Source organism: Psammomys obesus, unplaced genomic scaffold (assembly GCF_907164565.1).
Source record: "Psammomys obesus unplaced genomic scaffold, mPsaObe1.curated_primary_1811, whole genome shotgun sequence".
NCBI classification, from domain to species: Eukaryota; Metazoa; Chordata; class Mammalia; order Rodentia; family Muridae; genus Psammomys; species Psammomys obesus.
In genome coordinates this window covers 19641473-19658961 of record NW_026591598.1, presented here as the reverse complement: position 1 = coordinate 19658961, position 17489 = coordinate 19641473, and the positions used below count along the sequence as shown (strand labels likewise).

Sequence of the window (17489 nt, the reverse complement as noted above, 5' to 3'; positions counted from 1 at the left end):
GGTTGACAATGAATATCTTCTTCAGTCTTGATGCATCTTAGTTTCCAAGACAGGGTCTCTCACTGGTTCAGCTGCTGGCCGGCCAGCATGGCCTCCACTGGTCAAATCTGAGGGAGGCCTCTCCTTCACCCTAAGACCTTTTGGGCCAACTGAGTCCCTGCACCGTCACACTTGACACACAGCCCTCTCCTCTGGCTTCTTTGACATCCAACCTCCCCCCCCCCATCCCTTCTCTCTCCAATTCTTCATTTCCCCTCTTCTTTTGGTGACCAGGCTGGCCTCAACACTTATGTGTAGCTGAGGATGACCTTGAACTTCTGATCCTCCTGCCTCTATTCCCCAATGCTGGGACTACCGGCATATGCCCGTGTGTGTAGTACTGGGAATTGAATCCAGGACTTCATGCTTGTTAGACAAGTATTCTGCCTACAGAGTACACCTCAGTCCCTTGATAAGCTTTCTTCTAAGCCACCCCAGCGTCTCCCAGGCCCTAATGCAAAGCTAGTGTGGGAATCAAGGAAGCAGATGGAGTGTGCATGACGGCACGCTCACTATAGGAGTGATTCATTCCCTCCATCCAGCCCATGGGACCGGGCAGAGTCCCAGCATGCCCCTGGAACCTCTCATGCCCTCCTCAAGCCTAAGCTCTGGCTACGTGGAATCTTGTGTCTCCTCAAGTGTTTGTAGCCACAGAGGTGCCACCCTCCCCCAGAAATGACACCAATTCTGTGTCTCCAAAGGCAGCTTAGAACCCTCTGACCCCTAACCTCCCTGCCACCTTCATCCCCCATCCCTAGGACCGTTTTAACTCAGCAGTAGGCTCTCTAGCTAACGCGCTCAGCTCTGCCCTCAGGACCCTGGAAGGTCAGACAGTGAGCCCAAGTGCAAAATGTACATGACATCAGTCAGATGGGAAAGAGCTGGAAAAAAAAAAAATGATGAAGGGGAAAACAATGGGGTGGGGAGAGTCGGGAACTTTAGTTTTTAAGAGGTGAGCAGTCAAGGTATCAGTGAGTGATGGGGCGTGGGCACGGTGAGCACCACGCAAATGACTAGTGCGGAGAGAGGGATGCATCTCAGACACAGTCAGTGCAAATGTCCTGTGGCCCCTGAGAGAACTGGGTTTTCCGCCCTTCAGAAGGGCTCTCTGGTGAAAGGTAGGGAAGATGGGCAGAGGCCACCTGCCAAGTCCCTTTCAGGAGAAGGTTCTGTCAAGAGGACCCGACAGCTCTGGCTCAGATGCCTAGCACTGGCTTGCTCTTGGGTCCAGGAAAATGGCCACTGTTGTGCCCTGTGGGCTTTTGGGTAGTGAGTCCTGGTGTCTGCAGGGCCAGCCACTCGGGGTATGGTAGGGAGACTGGCTAATGGTTCTTAGTGGCGTAGCTCCTGCACAGTCCTGGTCCCTGTCTGTAATCCACTCACCCAGTCCACCCATCCCTGACACCATGAAGCCAATCCCTGAGTCCCTGGGGCCCACCTGACAGAGGTTCCAAGAAAGGCTGGAAGCACCTGGCCACCGTGCTATCCTGTGGTCACAGCCAGGGGTGGTCCCTGCTGCTGCTGTCTGTAACTGTCACCTCCTCAGTGTCGGTGCCCCACGGGCCAGAAGTCCAGATTAACCCACCAAGCTCTGCCAGTAGCTTTTCTCGGTGTGGCGTTTCTAACACCAGTCCCTCAACACTAGCATGGAGGGCTGTCACCAGGTCCCATGCAGCACTGGCATTCTGGGAAATCTTGGCACGTGCCCCCAGCTTAGAGGAAAGGGAGGCCAAAGGAACGAAGTAGTCAGTCAGTCACGGGCTCCCGCCAGAGCAGCAGAAAGCAGGAAAACCCCACCACGCTTAGGAGAGAGCTGCCTTTCGCTGACACCACCTTTGCCTTCCCGTCCTCTCTGCTACCTCAGGACCTTTGCACATATTCTCTCCTGCTAGAAATTTCTTTCCTTGATGTGGTCAAAGGATCTCTTGTTTACTTTCCTCTCCAGGCACACCTCAGAGTGCGTTTAGAGCTTGTGCATTGTGCTTAGACGGTAATTAAAAGGGTGCATGGACGGCTCCCTCTTGATGTGATTTCCATCAGCATGGAGCCACGTCCTGGTGCCCACATTGTCTTGCCTGGTTAATAACAAGGCTTCCTACCAATAATGCTGGGCCCTGCAGGTCCCCAAGGTGGCTTATTTAAATTTTATTTATGCATGATTAAGGGATACCCCAGTGTCACCTCATAGACATCTCCCCAAAGCCTGTTTCTAACGCTTATGAGAGCCAAAGCTGGCTGCTCCTTGGTTGAGCTCTCCGCCCATAGACATAGGCGAATTTTCACAGCCAGTGGCTCATTTATCCTTTCTCTTTGATCCTTGAGGGTCTTCACAGTCCCTCGAAGTGACCTCCCTGCCCTGCCCCAGCCTGTTCTTTCCTGGACCACCTCTTGCGCTCTTTCTCCGTGGGGCAGATCAAAGACCAACAGGCCGGTTGGTGTGTGCACCTGTAATTTTACCATACGTACGGGGCTTTATCAGCCCTGAATGTATATTTAGTGACAGCCTTGGCCAATCTTCCAATCTAATTATACTCATTAACATTTACATGTATAATCACTGTTACATCTGGCCATGGCGGTCTAAATATTTTATAGAGACCTTAAGTATAGTAGACTTCCAGTACTGCCGTCAAAAACCCACCCCTCCCCCAGTTTAAAAGATGACACAGGTGTAATAGCAGAGGGGCCAGTCAGGGGACTGAATGGAAGAGTCTGAAGAGGAAGGCAAGATCACAGACATGCTGTTGTGGAGAGCTGATTTAAAAAAAAACACAAACAAGCGAACAAACACCTGGGCTGGTGGGGCGGCTCAGCATGTCAAGGTGCTCACCATCCCGCCTGACGATCTAACCTCAATCCTCGGGGCCCACACGGCGGGAAGGAGCGAGCCAACCCCGACAGATTGTCCTCGAACCACACACTTCCTGCAGCCCACGCAGACTCACAAAATAAATAAATAATGGTGTTTGAAACCTTTTTAAAAGTCCCTTTCCTTCCCCGGTCAAATTGGGAAGCAGCCTGGAGAAGCGATTCCCTGGAGCTGAGAGTGGTGAGCAGAACGTGGTTTGTGACAGCAGCACCCAGGAGTGGGGCTGGTCAGGAGTGGGGCTCTGACTCTTCGTGCAAGCAGAAGGCCTGTCATGACAGCTGTCCTCTGTGGCAACAGCTAGAGCCCCTGGGAGCTGTATGCACATGCCTGTGTGCCTGCCTGGCAGAGGTCGGGGCTTGCTAGGGACACTGTCTTTCTTGTTTTTTGAGAAAGCTCTTTCTCCCTCTCTGCAACTCAGAGATCTGGCCTGCCACTGAGCCCTGGGGGGTCTGCCCATCTGTGCTGGAATTACAGGCACAATTACCCACCTGGCTCTATGTGTGAGTTCTGGGGACCAAACACAGGTCCTGCACAGGAATCACTTCCCCACTGAGTGAGCTCCCCAGCCCCCCAGCTTTTGAGCGCAGGTGCACACAGGGATGGAGACTGATCAGACCATCCTACATGGGAATGGTTGGTGCATGTGTGCCCGTGAGCGTGCATACATGTGTCCATCCCTGTCACAAATACTAAAGGGGTGTGACGGGCTCTGGGTCCCACTAGCGCACGGAAGGGCTGGGGGTTGAACCCAGGCCATCTGTCCTGGGGTCTGCCCTTTAATACTGTTCTACAACCCGCTGTACCCTTCTGTTCTGGACTTGGAGATTGGCTGCCACCTGCACGGAGCTTTGTAGAGCCTTCCTAAGTCTCCTGTGGGAAACAGGAGTCATGAGGGCAGTGCCCAGATCACTGGGTGCCCAGAGCCTCTTCTGAGGGGCAAAGCCCAGAAAGGGTGTTAGACTGAGTCCCTGAGGCCACACAGCATGTTGTTTTGCAACCTGGCGTCCTGGTCATCTCTCTCTCAGGACTGAGTCCAAGCCATTGTCTTGTTTGCTAATGGCCTCACACACAAATGTCACCCTTTAAGGATGCTGCTGGGGTGGGGGTGGGGAGTGCCGGGGTGGGGGGGGCAGGCTGGTGGCCATTGCCGTTTCCAGAAACCCCCTTTCCACATCTAGGTAATGTTGGTGCTCCCCACTGCTCCACCCCACGAGCTATTTTTAGGAGGACTTTCCTGGACTCCCCTCCAGATCTGGAAAACAAACACCTCCCTTCATGCCCGGCCCCCCACTTCCCTCCTGCTGATGACCTCTAGGGGAGGAGAGGAAGCACCACCCGCCAGAACTTCCTGGTATGAGGAGGGTGAGCAGCCTGCAAGGACTCTGATTGCAGTTTGCATGTCCCTAATCTCTTCCTTGGCTGATCTGGCTGGCCTGGCCTTCCCGGCTGAGGCTCCCACTTAAGAGTCTGGCCCCCACTCTCACCCTGCACTCCGCTCCGAGACTGCTCCCATCCTGAGGCCTGGCAGCCTCTAATTGCCGCTCTCCCTCCCTGGACCACCTCACCCTCCCCTAACAGCCTTACCCGTGGAGTGGTTGGACATAGCCAGGCAGAAACTGGCACCTGCAGCCAGGAGCTCTCGCCCCCTCTAAAGCTCCTTTGTTGAATAAAGCTCTCCCCGATTCAACACTGAGAGCATAAGGATCTTAGCCAGAGTCACACAGTTGGTGTCTGCAGAGCCGGTCTCCTCAAGTTCAAGCAAATCTTTGATTTACCCTGTGCTAGGAGCAGTTAAGACCTTACACGTAGTAAGAATTGGGAGTTTGGAATTCCCGTGGGAAGTCAGAGTGTGTGGTGTTACGGTACCCACTGCGGTTAGGGTAAGGTCATTCTCTAGAACAGGATTCTGCGCCCCCCCTCCCCCAATGATGGGTACTAGCAGGGCCCTGAGGGTAGGCTTCAGTCCTACCAGGGATATGGTGGCCTTGGGTGCCTGGTCAGAGGACCAAAGAGAAACAGCCTGAGATGTGTAGAAACCACAGCGGCCAGCCTTCTGCACCTTTCTCAAGGCATCGCCCTCCTGTTGCTGCCTGCCCTGTGTTGTTGTGAGTGGAGTGTGGGGGCAGGGCACTTTAAGACCCAGACTGTAGGAGGGACTGGTCAGTTGGTCCTATGTGTCATAGGGTGCTCTCAGATAGTCCAGTGAAGGCGGAGCCTCCAAGGCCGAGGGCTCCCAACTAAGAAGCCAGAGGCAGGACAGCCCCAGCAGAGCCAGACTCAGGATTCCCAGTGACTTAGAGAAGAGAAATCTGAGGGTCCCTGAGCAACCAAGGGGCTAGAGGTGGAGGTGGCACAGGGAGAAACCCTTGGGAGCATTTTGCATCAAAGAGAAGAAGAAAAACAGAATTTTCTAGAAGAAAAAGGTCTTCTCTGCAGTTCTGGGAGTCCAGAGAAAGGACGGTGCATTGGTTAGTGATACTGGAAAAATCCCAAACAGGGCATCTGCCGAGGTCAGGGACTCAGATGCCCAAGGGCGTCATGGGACAAGTGGGTCATCTCAATTTCAGCTGAGTTCTTGCTGTCCCATCACCCAGGGCCTTACAAGCAGAGGCGGTCCCAAGCTCAGACAGCTGTGGCGTCTCAGGCCTCCCACCTAACAAGACAAAGAGGCCTGGAATCTGGGAGGATCCCTGACTCTGGGGTTCTCTTCTCCCCAGATGTTCCAGGTGTGCATCTAAGATATCACCCAAAAGAAAGTCAACTCTATAGATGAGAACAGAGGCTTAAAGACACATAGGAAGAATTTTCAACATCATGAGACCTGGGATGGCTCCCTGTGTGACATCCAAACTTTTCTTTCCCCTCTCTGGGCCTCGGCTATCCCAACAGTAATGGGAGTTGAACTTGGAAGAATTCTGCCTCCCATGCTGCTAGCTATTTATTCGGAGGTCTACGTCCCTCAGAGTCTTGGTCCAGGCCCTCTCCCCCTGCCTGACCTCCCCCATTTTCCAGAGTCTGTGTGGACCAAGGAGGTTGGATGGAAAAGAAAGCCTACCCGCTGCTGGCTGTGGCTGTGTGCCTGCTGCAGCCTCCCACTTCCCCTCAGGGCCCACCAGACTGGAAAGTTTATAAAGGCTCCTGGCTGGGGAATGCCCAGAAGAGCCCAGAGGCAGCTGAGCTCAGCCTAGCAGGAAGCCAGATTGTGGGGTATGGTGTGACTGTACCATGAACTGGTTAGGCTTTGCAGGTGGAAGGCACGGGAGGGATTCCATGGGAGCTATGCTCTGCTCTCTCTCTCCCTCTCTCTCTCTCACACACACACATATCTCCGGCAGCTACAGGATGGGCCACACAGTGGAATGTTAGTTTGCATTTAAGGGAAACCTCAGAGAGTCCCTTGAGAGGCCAAATGGTGAGGGGGCCGCATCTCAGAATGAGAACATCCGGATAGCACTTGGGAATTATGAATCGTCCTCTGGTTTGTGGGAGGAAGTAGTGAGTTGCTCTGTCCACAGTGATGGGTGTTTTCACGGTGAGTGAGGAGGAGACCAAGGTCAAGGTGTCCTTGCTGAGTCCAGGACCTATTTCTCTTGCTCAGTCTGTCTCTCTCACTTGCTTTCACTCTCGCTCTCTTGCTCTGTCTCTCTCTGTCTGTCTTTCTTTGTCTCTCTCTCTGGCTCTCTCATGCTTTCTCTTTAGCTCTCTCTGGCTCTTTCTCCCCCCACCGCGCGCCCCCTTATAAATTAACACTGGGACCTTCTTTTTCTCCTCCATGAAACAGGTTCAGCTGGGGCTTAACTCACATGCATGAAGCCCAAGTTCTCATCCCAAAACAGTTCAGCCACCGTCAGCCCCATCCAGAGCCCAAGGGCCAGAAGAGCAGGTACAGACAGTGTGTTGTTCCCAGTGTGCTGCGGCACCTGGATTGGATGGGTGACCTCAGGCTCAGAGCCAAGGAGATAAGAAAGTAGGCGCTGGGGCTGGGTGGGCTTTGATGCTTCGTGCATGGCCGAGTCCCCAGTCTGTAATGTATGATGACAAGAACCCATCCACCCTTAGCATGGTGCCTGGCACTTCCCTAGTGTCACAGTACAGGAATCATTAAATGTCTGGGTTTTTTGTTTTGTTTTGTTTTCATGATTCTATTTTTACTTGTGAGTTTGGCATATGGGTGTGCACCTGTGGGTTCAGATAGCCGTGGAGACCAGAAGAAGGTTGTTCACAGCCTAAGGTAGGTGCTAGGAACTCAGCTCTGATCCTTTGCAACAGTGGTTTGTCCTCTTAACTGCTGAGCCATCTCTCCTGTGCCAGAATCACTGTAGTATCTAGTAAAGCAAGGGTGACTGGCTCGCCCCAGGTCTCCTGGAGCTTAAAATCTCTGCATACGGCCATCCTCCCACCCCAGAACCTTCACATTCCCTGGAGCCAGACTCTCCACACACCATGACCCTGCAAGGCCCAAAGGGCATGACATCACCTGTCGCCATGGCAGTGGTTCCAGTGGCCTGCTTACTGGAATGAGCCCTGCCTGGGTGAAGCCAATTTCTGGGCATGCAAACAGAGCACTGGCCAGCTGCCACCTCAGGACAGACTCGCCCTGGAGAGAGGCAAGCCTCACACACATGCAGCTCACCTAGAGAGAAGGAGAAAGCGGCTCTAGTTGCTAGGGAGCAAGTGGGCAAGGGATGGAGGGCCCATCGCCATGCTCATGGTTGTGTGTGTAGGTTTAAGTGACTTCTTGGGCACCTGTGGTGGACGGTGTTTGTTGGGGTGAGTCCCCCCGTGCCCACTTCTGGTCTGGGCACTTTGCTCTCTGCTGTGGTGGATAGTGTACTTGTCATCTGCTACCTCGGTGGGTACCATACTCATGTTCGTATAGCATCCTAGGGACTCCCAGGGCATCTCTGCCAGTTTCCTTGAATGGGGTTCATGTGGCAGATGACAGACCCAGGGTACCACAGCCTTAGCTCTGTCCATGTGTGCATTGGAAAGCCTTGTGTTGACTGGTCTCTGTGTTTGCAGTTTCATGGCATCTGGTGGTCTGAATGAGAAATGTCCCCCATGGGGCATCATGGATTTGAATACTATCCCCACTTGGTGGCACTGTTTAGGAAGGTTACAGAGCCTTTGCTGTAGAAAATACATCACTGGGGGTGGGCCTTCAGAGTTCATAGCCTTGGTCACTTGCACTCCCTGTTCCTGCCGTCCGTCCCTCTCTCTCTCCTGTTCTTGCTCTCCTTCCTGTTCCTGCTCTCCATCCCTCTCTCCCTCTCCTGTTCTCGCTCTCCTTCCTGTTCTGTGGGGAAAATGTGATCAGCCAACTCTCTGCTCCTGCAGCCATTCTTTCTCTGTCTGTTGCCGTGGCAACCCACTATGATGGACTCTGTCCCTCTGGAACCATAAGCTAAGGTGAATCCTTTCTTTTCTAAGTTGCTTTCGCCAGGGCATTGCCCTACAGCCACAGAAAAGGAGTTAAAACAAGTAGGCTAGGTCGGCTTAACCGGGACCTTTACTCCCAAAGGTTCAGCTTTTACAGATTTCCGGTCCAAAGCCTGGTGGGGTGCAGCCCGGAGTTGGACAGGGCAAGGATGCTGTCGGAGCATTCGTGGGCTGGGACCAGAAGCGGTGCCTTAGAGCAGGTGCCCACGTGCTGCAGAATGCTTCGGGCTGCGCTTCATGGGGAGCCCCTCACACACCGGGGCATGCTGTCCTGTCTCAGGCATCCCGGCCCTGGTGGGTCTTCAAGCACCCAAGCTCAAAGACTGGTTCTCACAGGATATGCCTTATGATGCGGCAGATCAGAATCTAGGGGTTCAGTTTCTGACCAAAGGACAAAGGTGGCAAGGGTTGGGGGCTCTGAACAAGTCCTCAAGGGTCCTCTCCCTGCTCCATAGTGCCTCTCAGTTCCATAACCTTCCAGTCTGAAGTGAGCCAGACCATGACCCTGGTGCACCCCAGCTCTGCCATACCTGGCTGTGTGGCCAGAATGGGCTTCCCGGAAGGGGATAAGAGGACCCATCTGCCCAGCTACGTAAAAACGCATCTGAAATGCCAGCAAATGGCAGGTGCAGATGCCCAGTGGTGCTGGCCCAGGCTTGCCTGTGGGTGCTTGCAGATGGGTTTCTTGGAGTTCCTTTTGTTCGTTTGTTTATCATTTGTTTATTTGTACCGTGTGCAGGAAATCAGAGGACAACTTACAGGAGTCCGTTCTCTCTTATCGTGTCAGGTCCCAGGGTTCAAACCCAAGTTTCCATTCTCGGTGGCAAGCGCCTTTACTCACTGAGCCATCTTGCCTTCCTGGGTGTTGGAGTTTCTTAAAAGCTGGGTTCCCCCGTAACAGACTGCACCGTGTTGGAGGCAGGGCACAGAGCCAGCCTGGCTGTGTCCTCAGCTCCACCCTTTCAGCAAGCTTTCAGCTCAGTAGGTCTGGAAACCTAGCCCTGATGACCTCAGCTGCTGTGCAGCCAAGCTGGCTGCAGAGAGGACAGAGTCAGCAGGATTCGCTGGGAGGCTCAAAGCTGGATTTTGAGTGCCGACCAGCCCCGGAGTCCCCACTGCGTGGGGTTCCCTGTGGCTCTCTGTGTGCAGTGGCATGGCCCCAGGTGCCCCACCTCCCACCTGTTCTGCCCAAGGGGAGAGGCCAAAGGGCAGAAGGGCCAGAGGACATTAGCTTACATTGGCTGCCGGGTCAGGAGCTGGGGTCCTTGCTTCCTGCACCTAGCCCCTGTCCCTAATCCCTTCAAGCACACAGGCTAAGCCTGCAGGATTGTGTGTGCAGAGCAAGGCAGGGTGTGAAGACACTGCCCCCCCATGCCACAGAACTCTGCATACAGCTGCACAGGAGACCCCCTCAGACCTGGGGAGCCCCACCTAGGAGGCAAGATGGCATAAGCTGGATTCGACTCGCCTTGGTTACACATTTGCTTTTAAACCAAAGACATAACCGCTCCGGGCCATCTCAGGTAGGAGGCTTCCAGAACCCAGGACTTACTGTCCTGCTCCTATCTCGGTGAACCTCAGAATTCCTTCCCTGCTGTCCCTGCAAGTCTTTCAGTCACAGCCTGCCCTGAGGCTCCTCCATCCACCCAGGACTGGCGCTGTGGGTACAGCATTTGGAATGCGGGGGTGGGGGGCATGTTGCCCTGCCTTTTCTTCGGGACGTACGACACCTGGTTTGGTTTGACTGTTTTGAACAGTTTTGAGAGTGTATCCATCCTCATAGGTTGTAGTTCCCCTGCTTGGACTTCGGGGCTGCGAGTTTTAACACAGTTGGAGCTGGAGCTCAGGGCAGCCGAGCACTAGAATTGCCCCGCCTCACTAGAAAGCCCCCTGCCCTTTGTACTCACCCCACACCCCTGTCTTCTCCATCAGCTTCTCTGCTCTGTGCGTTTCCTCCTGGGAACATTTTGTATACGTGGACTCAGGGTTTGTGGCTATCAGTGACCGGCTGCAGCTGGCTTCGACCTGCTGCTTTTTGCTTAGCTTTTCATTGTTAACTCATACTTCACTGTCATTCACTATTGGCTAACCGTTTGGATTTCATTTATTATGACTAACATCGTTCCAAGTGCTTATATATGAGATTTCTTTCTTTTTTTTTTTTTTCTTTCAAGACAGGGTTCCTTGGCTGTCTTGGACTTAGACTTGCTTTGTAGACCAGGCTGGCCTTAAACTCACAGTGATCCACCTGCCTCTGCCTCCCAGAATGCTGGGATTAAAGGCAATGCCACCATGCCCAGCTTATACAAGGTTTTTTTTTTTAATTAATTAATTTATTTTTATTTTATGTACGTTGGTGTTTGACTACGTATATGTCCGTGTGAGAGTGTCAGATCCCCTGGAACGGGAGTTACAGACAGTTGTGAGCTGCTGTGTAGGTGCTGGGAATTGAACCCAGGTCCTCTGGAAGAGCAGTCAGTGCTCCAGCCAGCTTATATGATGTTTGTTTTTAATCATGTATATTTGGTATGGTCACATGAGTGCAAGTTCCCATGGTAGTCAGAAGAGGGAGCCAGATTCCGTGGAGCTGGAGTTGGAGGCAGCTGTGAGGTGTCTGTGGGTGCTGAGAACCAAACTCTGGTCTACCACAAGGACAGTGCCTGCTCTTAATTGCCGAGTCAGCTCCCCAGCCCCTGTGTATAGGACTTTACATTTGTTTTTCTGTTTTTTTTTCCTTTCTCTCTGTCTCGCCTTCCCCCACTTCTCTTTCTCACTCATTTCTTCCTTTCTTCCTCCCTCCATCCCTCCCTCTCTTCTCTCTTATTTTGAGGCTAAGTTTCTAGATCAGGCTAGCCTCAAACTTACTATGTAGCCCAGGGTGACCTTGAACTCCTCTTCCTTCTGCCTCTGCCTTCCGAGTGCTGGGACTGCAGACATGAACCACTGTGCCCAGCCATTGTGTCTGGCTCATGAGATGTAGGCGAGCATTTTACCAGCTGAGCTCTGTCCCCAGCCTAGTGGTTTCCTTTACTCCTGGTATATTCCTGGTAATGCCCGTGATGGCCACATGGAGAGTTTACTTTGGGTCTGTTGAGAAAGTGTCAGGCTGTTTTCCAAGGCAACTGCATTTCGTGTGGCCCAGCATGTGTGCGGCTGTGCAGGATCCAGTTTCTCCTAGCTCTAGCCAACACTCATTACTGTCTGTTTTATTTTAGCCCATCCGGAGGGTAAAGTGGTTCCTCCTTGTGGCTTTAATTCACGTTTCATTCTGTGCTTCTCAGTCATTTCTTGGGAAGCTGTATAAAGACTCTTTACCCCCCCTTAAAAAGTGGGACGTGTTTCTCTTGTTTTCTTTTTCTAACATATAAGTGAGTTGTGTTGGGCTTTGTGGCAAACAGCCTGCAAGAAACCATCTTAAAGGAGGAAAGGTTTACTTCTGGTTCTTGGTGCTTGAGGGTTGGTGAGCTTCCTCGATTTGGGGCTAGGGTGGGGCACCATGGCAGCACAGGTGTGGCAGAGCCACCCTGTCCGCCTCTTGACAAGCCAGAAGCAGAGGGAGGCAACAGGAAGTGGCCTCCACTGCTCTGCCCACTCCTCATACTGCATTCGGACTGTGAATCCACTGATGAAGTCTGTGCCCTCAGGATCTAATGACCTCTGAAAATGCCCTCACCTACATACTTAAGTGTGTACTCACTAATCTCCCAGGCATTTCTCACTCCTGTCATGCTGACAATCCAAATAAGCTTTTATTATGTGTGTGGGTAGATGAGTGCAGTGCACACAGAGGCCAGAAGAGGGCGTCAGAATTCCTGCAACTGGGATTATAGGCAGTCGTGACCTGCCTGGTGGGTGCTGGGAAATGAATTCCCGTCCTCTCCGAGAGCAGCAAGTGCTTTTAACCACTTGGGGCTGAGCCTTCTCTCCAGCCCCAAACGTTGTCCTTTTATTGTTGAGTAGTGAGAATTCATTTAATTTTTTTTATTGAATTTAATTGAGTGTGTATGTGTGTACACATCAAATACACATCTCAGGACACATGTGGAGGTCAGAGGACAGCTAGTAGGAGTAGGCTCTCTCTTTGAACTCAAGTTGCCAGGCTTCACTCTGGGCGTATTCACCAGCTGTGCCATCTTGCTGGCCTGGAACTTTTTATATTCTAGTTGTCTTACTGGATATGGGATTTGCAAGTATTTTCTCCCTCCTGGGGCTGTCCTTTCCTGTCCGGCATGTCACCCTGTGAGTTCCCACTGTGTGGCCCAGAACATTTGGTGCCTTACCTTGTATGTCATTTAACCCTCCTTACATGTTAATACTTAAGTGGGGATGATGAGAGGGCCTTGGTCAGGGCTGAGCTGTTCTGTGGGCTCAGGGGGATGACCCTGGAGCTCATTTCAACCACAGGGGTCATGAGATCCCCATGCATGAACCACCGAGGCTAGCCGTGCAGCCGGCACGGCTTCCATTGGAGACAGCCGAATCAGACGGGCCATTCACACAGCAGGCTTGTGTCCCCATCCTGGGATCCGGCAGTGGTGCGGGGTCCTGGAGAACCCCGTCTCTCACCTGGACAAAAGGCACCCAGAGGAACGGCTAGGGCATCGGGAACTAATTAATGTTCTGTCCCGTCCACAGCCATGAAAGCCGACCGGAAGCGCTTAAAGGGTGAGAAGACTGACCTGGTGAGCCAGATGCAGCAGCTGTACGCCACGCTGGAAAGCCGAGAGGAGCAGTTGCGAGACTTCATCCGCAACTATGAGCAGCACCGCAAGGTCAGCACCTCCTGGACCCCTGCCCTGCCCTGCCCTCCCCTCTTCTGTCCCTGCTCCCTGCCTTTCCCTCTCAGACGTACAAGGTCCTCCTCGACTCTCTTAGCCAAGCATGGTCTCCGCCTTGAGTCCCAGAGCACCCTTGGGGGCTCTGGTGTGTGCGCATCTGGACATTCAAAGAAATCCAGCTCCCAGTGGGTCCCTGAGTTCCCAGGTGGACAGCATAGACTCAGGGATGCAGCTGCTTCCGTTCCCTGCTCCTCCGGGCGTACCCTTGAACCTCCCACTCACCCTAGTGCCTCGGTGGACGGTGCAGAGCTGTTGAGGTTCTAGATACTGATCGCTGAGTCAGGCATCTCATAAAACAGTACAGTGTAAGTGGGAGGCGTCAGCCAGGGGCAGCGGGAGACCGCAGGGCATTGTCTACAGAGAGGGCCCCCAGAAGGCAGGACAGAGGAGGTGTCGCAGGAGCTGGGGTCTCCATCAGTTACGCTTTCCCTTGTAACGAAACACCCAACAAAAGCAACCTAATGGGGGTTGTTTTGGGTCGGGGTTGGAAGGTACCGTCTGTAGTGGCTGGAGAGACGGATGCTTCACCCACGGTCTCCTTTCCATTCAGTTTGGAGCTCTAGCCCGTGGGATGGTGCCGTCCACATTCAGGACGCGTCTTCCCACCTCAGTGAACCCCGTCTAGAAACTTCCGCACAGGCCCACCCAGTCACCCCTCTCCTGCAGAGTTGACCGTCATCATTCACCATCCTAGGCTCCGTGGGATGAGGGGGAGTTTGTGATGACATCACTGAGGGATTTGGGCCAGTCAAGACTTTTATAGAGTGTGTAAGTCCCGCCCGAGTCAGAGCCTTTGGCTTAGGGGCTGCTGTTGAGCAGGTGGTTTTAAAGCCCACTGTTGTGCATGCCAGAAACACTGGACCAGCAAGGTGGCTCAGTGGATAAAGGCAGTTGCTGCCATGCCTGATGACCTGAGTTCAATTCCTGGAACTCACACGATGGGAGGGGAGAAGTGGCTTCCATGAGTTGACCTCTGTCTTCCACATGCCATGTGGGCGGGGCTGCTACTGAGTTCTATACATGGACCTGGAAGTAGAAATGTATTCCCTGCGTGTCGCAGTCTCTACAATGCCTGAACAAGAACAATTTGAGGGCAGAAGGATTTATCTGGACTCCTGGTTTCGGACCATTGTGAAGCCTAGGGAACTGTGGGGGAGTTAATGGCAGTGGGAATACTCGGCAGATCTGCTCACATCATAGCTGACCAGGAAGCAGAAAACAAAGGCTAGAGGAGAATGCAGTGGAAGCAAAGAGCAATGGCTGGAGCAGAGGCTGCAATATAACCCTTAGAGGCTCATGTCTAGGACCCTACCTACCTCTGCCACTTCCAAAGAGTGCCACCAGCCAGGGAACACGCATGCAAAATGTGAACCTGTGACAGGCAGTCCTGATTCAAGCCTAACAGTTCAGCCTGCAGCTTTGGGGACAGGAGGGCTGAGTGGTCTGCAGCAGCAGTGGTGACAGACAGCACGATGGGCCCAGTTGGGAAAGCCGCCTCTGAGCTGCAGAGGCCAGATGGCAGAGACGGGATTGGGATTGACATGATCGTCATGTGTTTGCCGACCACTCTGGCTGTCACTTCCTTGACATGCAAATCTCTTTCTCCCTGTGTCTCTGTCCTCTAAGCAGCAGGGACCATCTGCCTGTTCTGTGTCCCCCTGTTGCTGCCTGTGTGCCTTCAGGTTAGGCAAGCCAGGACGGGGTGCGAGGGCAACATCCGAATGACCCTGGAGCAGCCCAGGCCCACTTTGCAGGCCGGGAGGACTGAGATGCTCCAGGGTCTGGAGACTGACCTGCATCAGTTATTTATTTCTTGGGTGTTCTGGAATGAACCCAGAACCTCCCGTATGAGGCCTGGGCAGGCGCGCTACCACGGGCCTGGCATCCCAGCCCCTCCCTGGGGGATTCTAGGCTGGCACTCTACCGCACATTTAGCTATACTGTGCAGAAACTGAAGCCTCAGCCCAGGTTTACTCCGGCCTCTCGAGCTCTTGTATCTGGTTACCAAAACGCAATTTGCATTTTATGTATGGCGCCAACTGAACGGCATTAATAGAACCCTCTGGCTGCCCAGTCTCTGGGCTGCAGGGTCTCAGCCTGCTGTGGGCCACTGGCTCCTTCTAGAACCTCTGCAGGCCTCAGCTGGGGCAGGTGGGGACAGCGGGGACTCAAAGCTGCTGGCAAAGATAGGACTTGGCCTGTCCAGAAAATTCTGAAGAGTTACAACATCCCAGAAAACTGTGCCAAAGACACACGCCCTGTCCCCTGAGTACAGCTGGAGACTATCCACAAAGCTAGCCAGAGATGTCCTCACAGCAGGCCAGGCAGCCAGATTAAAGCTGGGCATAGGGTAGTCCTCTGCTGCCACCACCTTGCCACCCAGCATCTCATCACTGTCCACCTAGGCCCTGGCCTAGCCTGCGAGGCCTTAATAATCTAACCTTGTCCCTTAACAGTCTAGCCTTGCCTTGCCCTTGGGAGTTTCAGCCACCTGCAGCCCCTAGGCCCAGTCAGATTTCAGATCCCCAGGGAAGGAATTCCACAGGTCTCTTTCCTGCTTCTGATCAGCAGTGGGCTGAGGACATTTCTCTTCTGGGCCTCAGTTTACCCCTCTGTAAAACAGGAATAATTGGAGTCCCCACCTCATGGGTGGGTGTGAGATTTGGTGGGATGGGCTGGATTCCCCCAGGACCACTCTCTTGACGAGAGCCCAATACCACCCCTGCACGGAGGTGAGACTCAGCCACAGCCCCCCTGGGGCCTGCCGCATGCACACCTGGCCGGCACCACTCCTGACAGCCGTGGTTCCTTCTAGAAACTGAGAGGAGCCTCAGCAGGTGGCAAGAAGACAGGCTACTGAGGGCCCCCCTCCCAGCTGTGGCCTTGTCGGGCAGCAGCAGAGAGCCTGTGGCAGGCCCAGACTGTCGTCACTTCAGATGCCTTCTCGTACCTGTTTTGGTCTGACACAGTTCATGAATCAGGAACAACAGCCCCAGGAGCTAGGGATGTGGAGGTGGCAGTGGTTGCCTAGCGGGTGTAAGGCCCTGGGTTCCGTCCCCAGTGCCACAGAAACTGGGCCAGCACTTGGGAATTAGAGGCGGGAGAATCAGAAGTTTAAGATTGTCCTCGGCCACATGGAGAGTTGGAGGCAAGCCTGAGCTATCTAGACACCCTGACTCAAAACACAACACCTCAAACCAAAAAAACAAACAAACAAACAAATAAAATGAGAAACTCTTTTGCCCCAACTTTTATCAGACCCCACTTTGTCTTCCCCACGTGAAGTTGTTTCATCTTTGAAAATGCCTTATTTCACTCCGCCCCCATTTTTCCTATGGAGGCACGCTTACCCGCTTACCCAGGCCTACTCATTGGATCGGGAAAGTGCTCTCTGGGGGCATCCCGGGTGCCCATCCCACAGCCTTCCCACCTCACACCAGGGCTTTCAGCCACATGTTGGGGGTTTCCCCCTTTTCCCTGCCCACCCATATTCGCCCTCCACCCCTGTGCCACCTGCAGCCTGCCCACCCCTCTCTTTCAAAACCCCCCACACAGGAGAGTGAGGACGCTGTGAAAGCTCTGGCCAAGGAGAAGGACCTTCTGGAGCGAGAGAAGTGGGAGCTTCGGCGGCAGGCCAAGGAGGCCACGGACCACGCCGCAGCCCTGCGCTCACAGCTGGACCTCAAGGACAACCGCATGAAGGAGCTGGAGGCCGAGCTGGCCATGGTAGGTGCGCTGACCACTCAGGTGGCCCTGGGCTGTTACTAGAGCTTTGATGCTGGCACCTGAGGAGCAACCTGAGCCCCCCACAGCCCCTGGGGGGGTGGGAGGGAAAGACAGTCATGAGACTAAGGAAGGACTGTGGGCTCCATGACACTCATGATTTGGGGACCTCCTCAGTCCCAAGAGCGTAGAAGGCCTCACTGACTATACTCTACAAGGGACTGCTAAAAGTATGGAGGTAGGAGAACATATTTTGTTTCAAAATAATTATAATTTTGGGGGGAAAATATCTAGAAAGAAATAAAAATATTAACGTCTCAGAGTCTAGGACCACAAATGACAATGTCTACCTATTATACACATACATGTAAGTGTATACATGTAAATATACATATATGTATGTGTAGCTACTTATTTATGAGGAATATTTAAAGGTTTTTGGCCCAAATGTATTTATAGCAAAGTTGTCCTTCTTAGGGCATCAAGTGGAAAAAAAAAAGATGGATTTTGTTGTTGTTATTTTTAAGAACCTAAAATCACCAAAGTCCATTCAAACATTATGTGTTTCAAGAAGGCATATG

The 17489-nt window shown here is 53.1% G+C and overlaps 1 protein-coding gene across 2 annotated transcripts in view; it reads left to right on the top strand.

Annotated features, from left to right (window-relative positions):
* Nucleotides 1-17489, top strand: part of Kazn (kazrin, periplakin interacting protein) — a 912709-nt gene that overhangs the window by 849471 nt on the left and 45749 nt on the right. For both annotated transcript variants that reach the window (XM_055611282.1, XM_055611283.1), the window contains 2 exons: nucleotides 12983-13119; nucleotides 16741-16911. In XM_055611282.1, the coding sequence (XP_055467257.1) occupies nucleotides 12983-13119; nucleotides 16741-16911 (308 nt within the window). The remainder of the gene's footprint in view (nucleotides 1-12982; nucleotides 13120-16740; nucleotides 16912-17489) is intronic.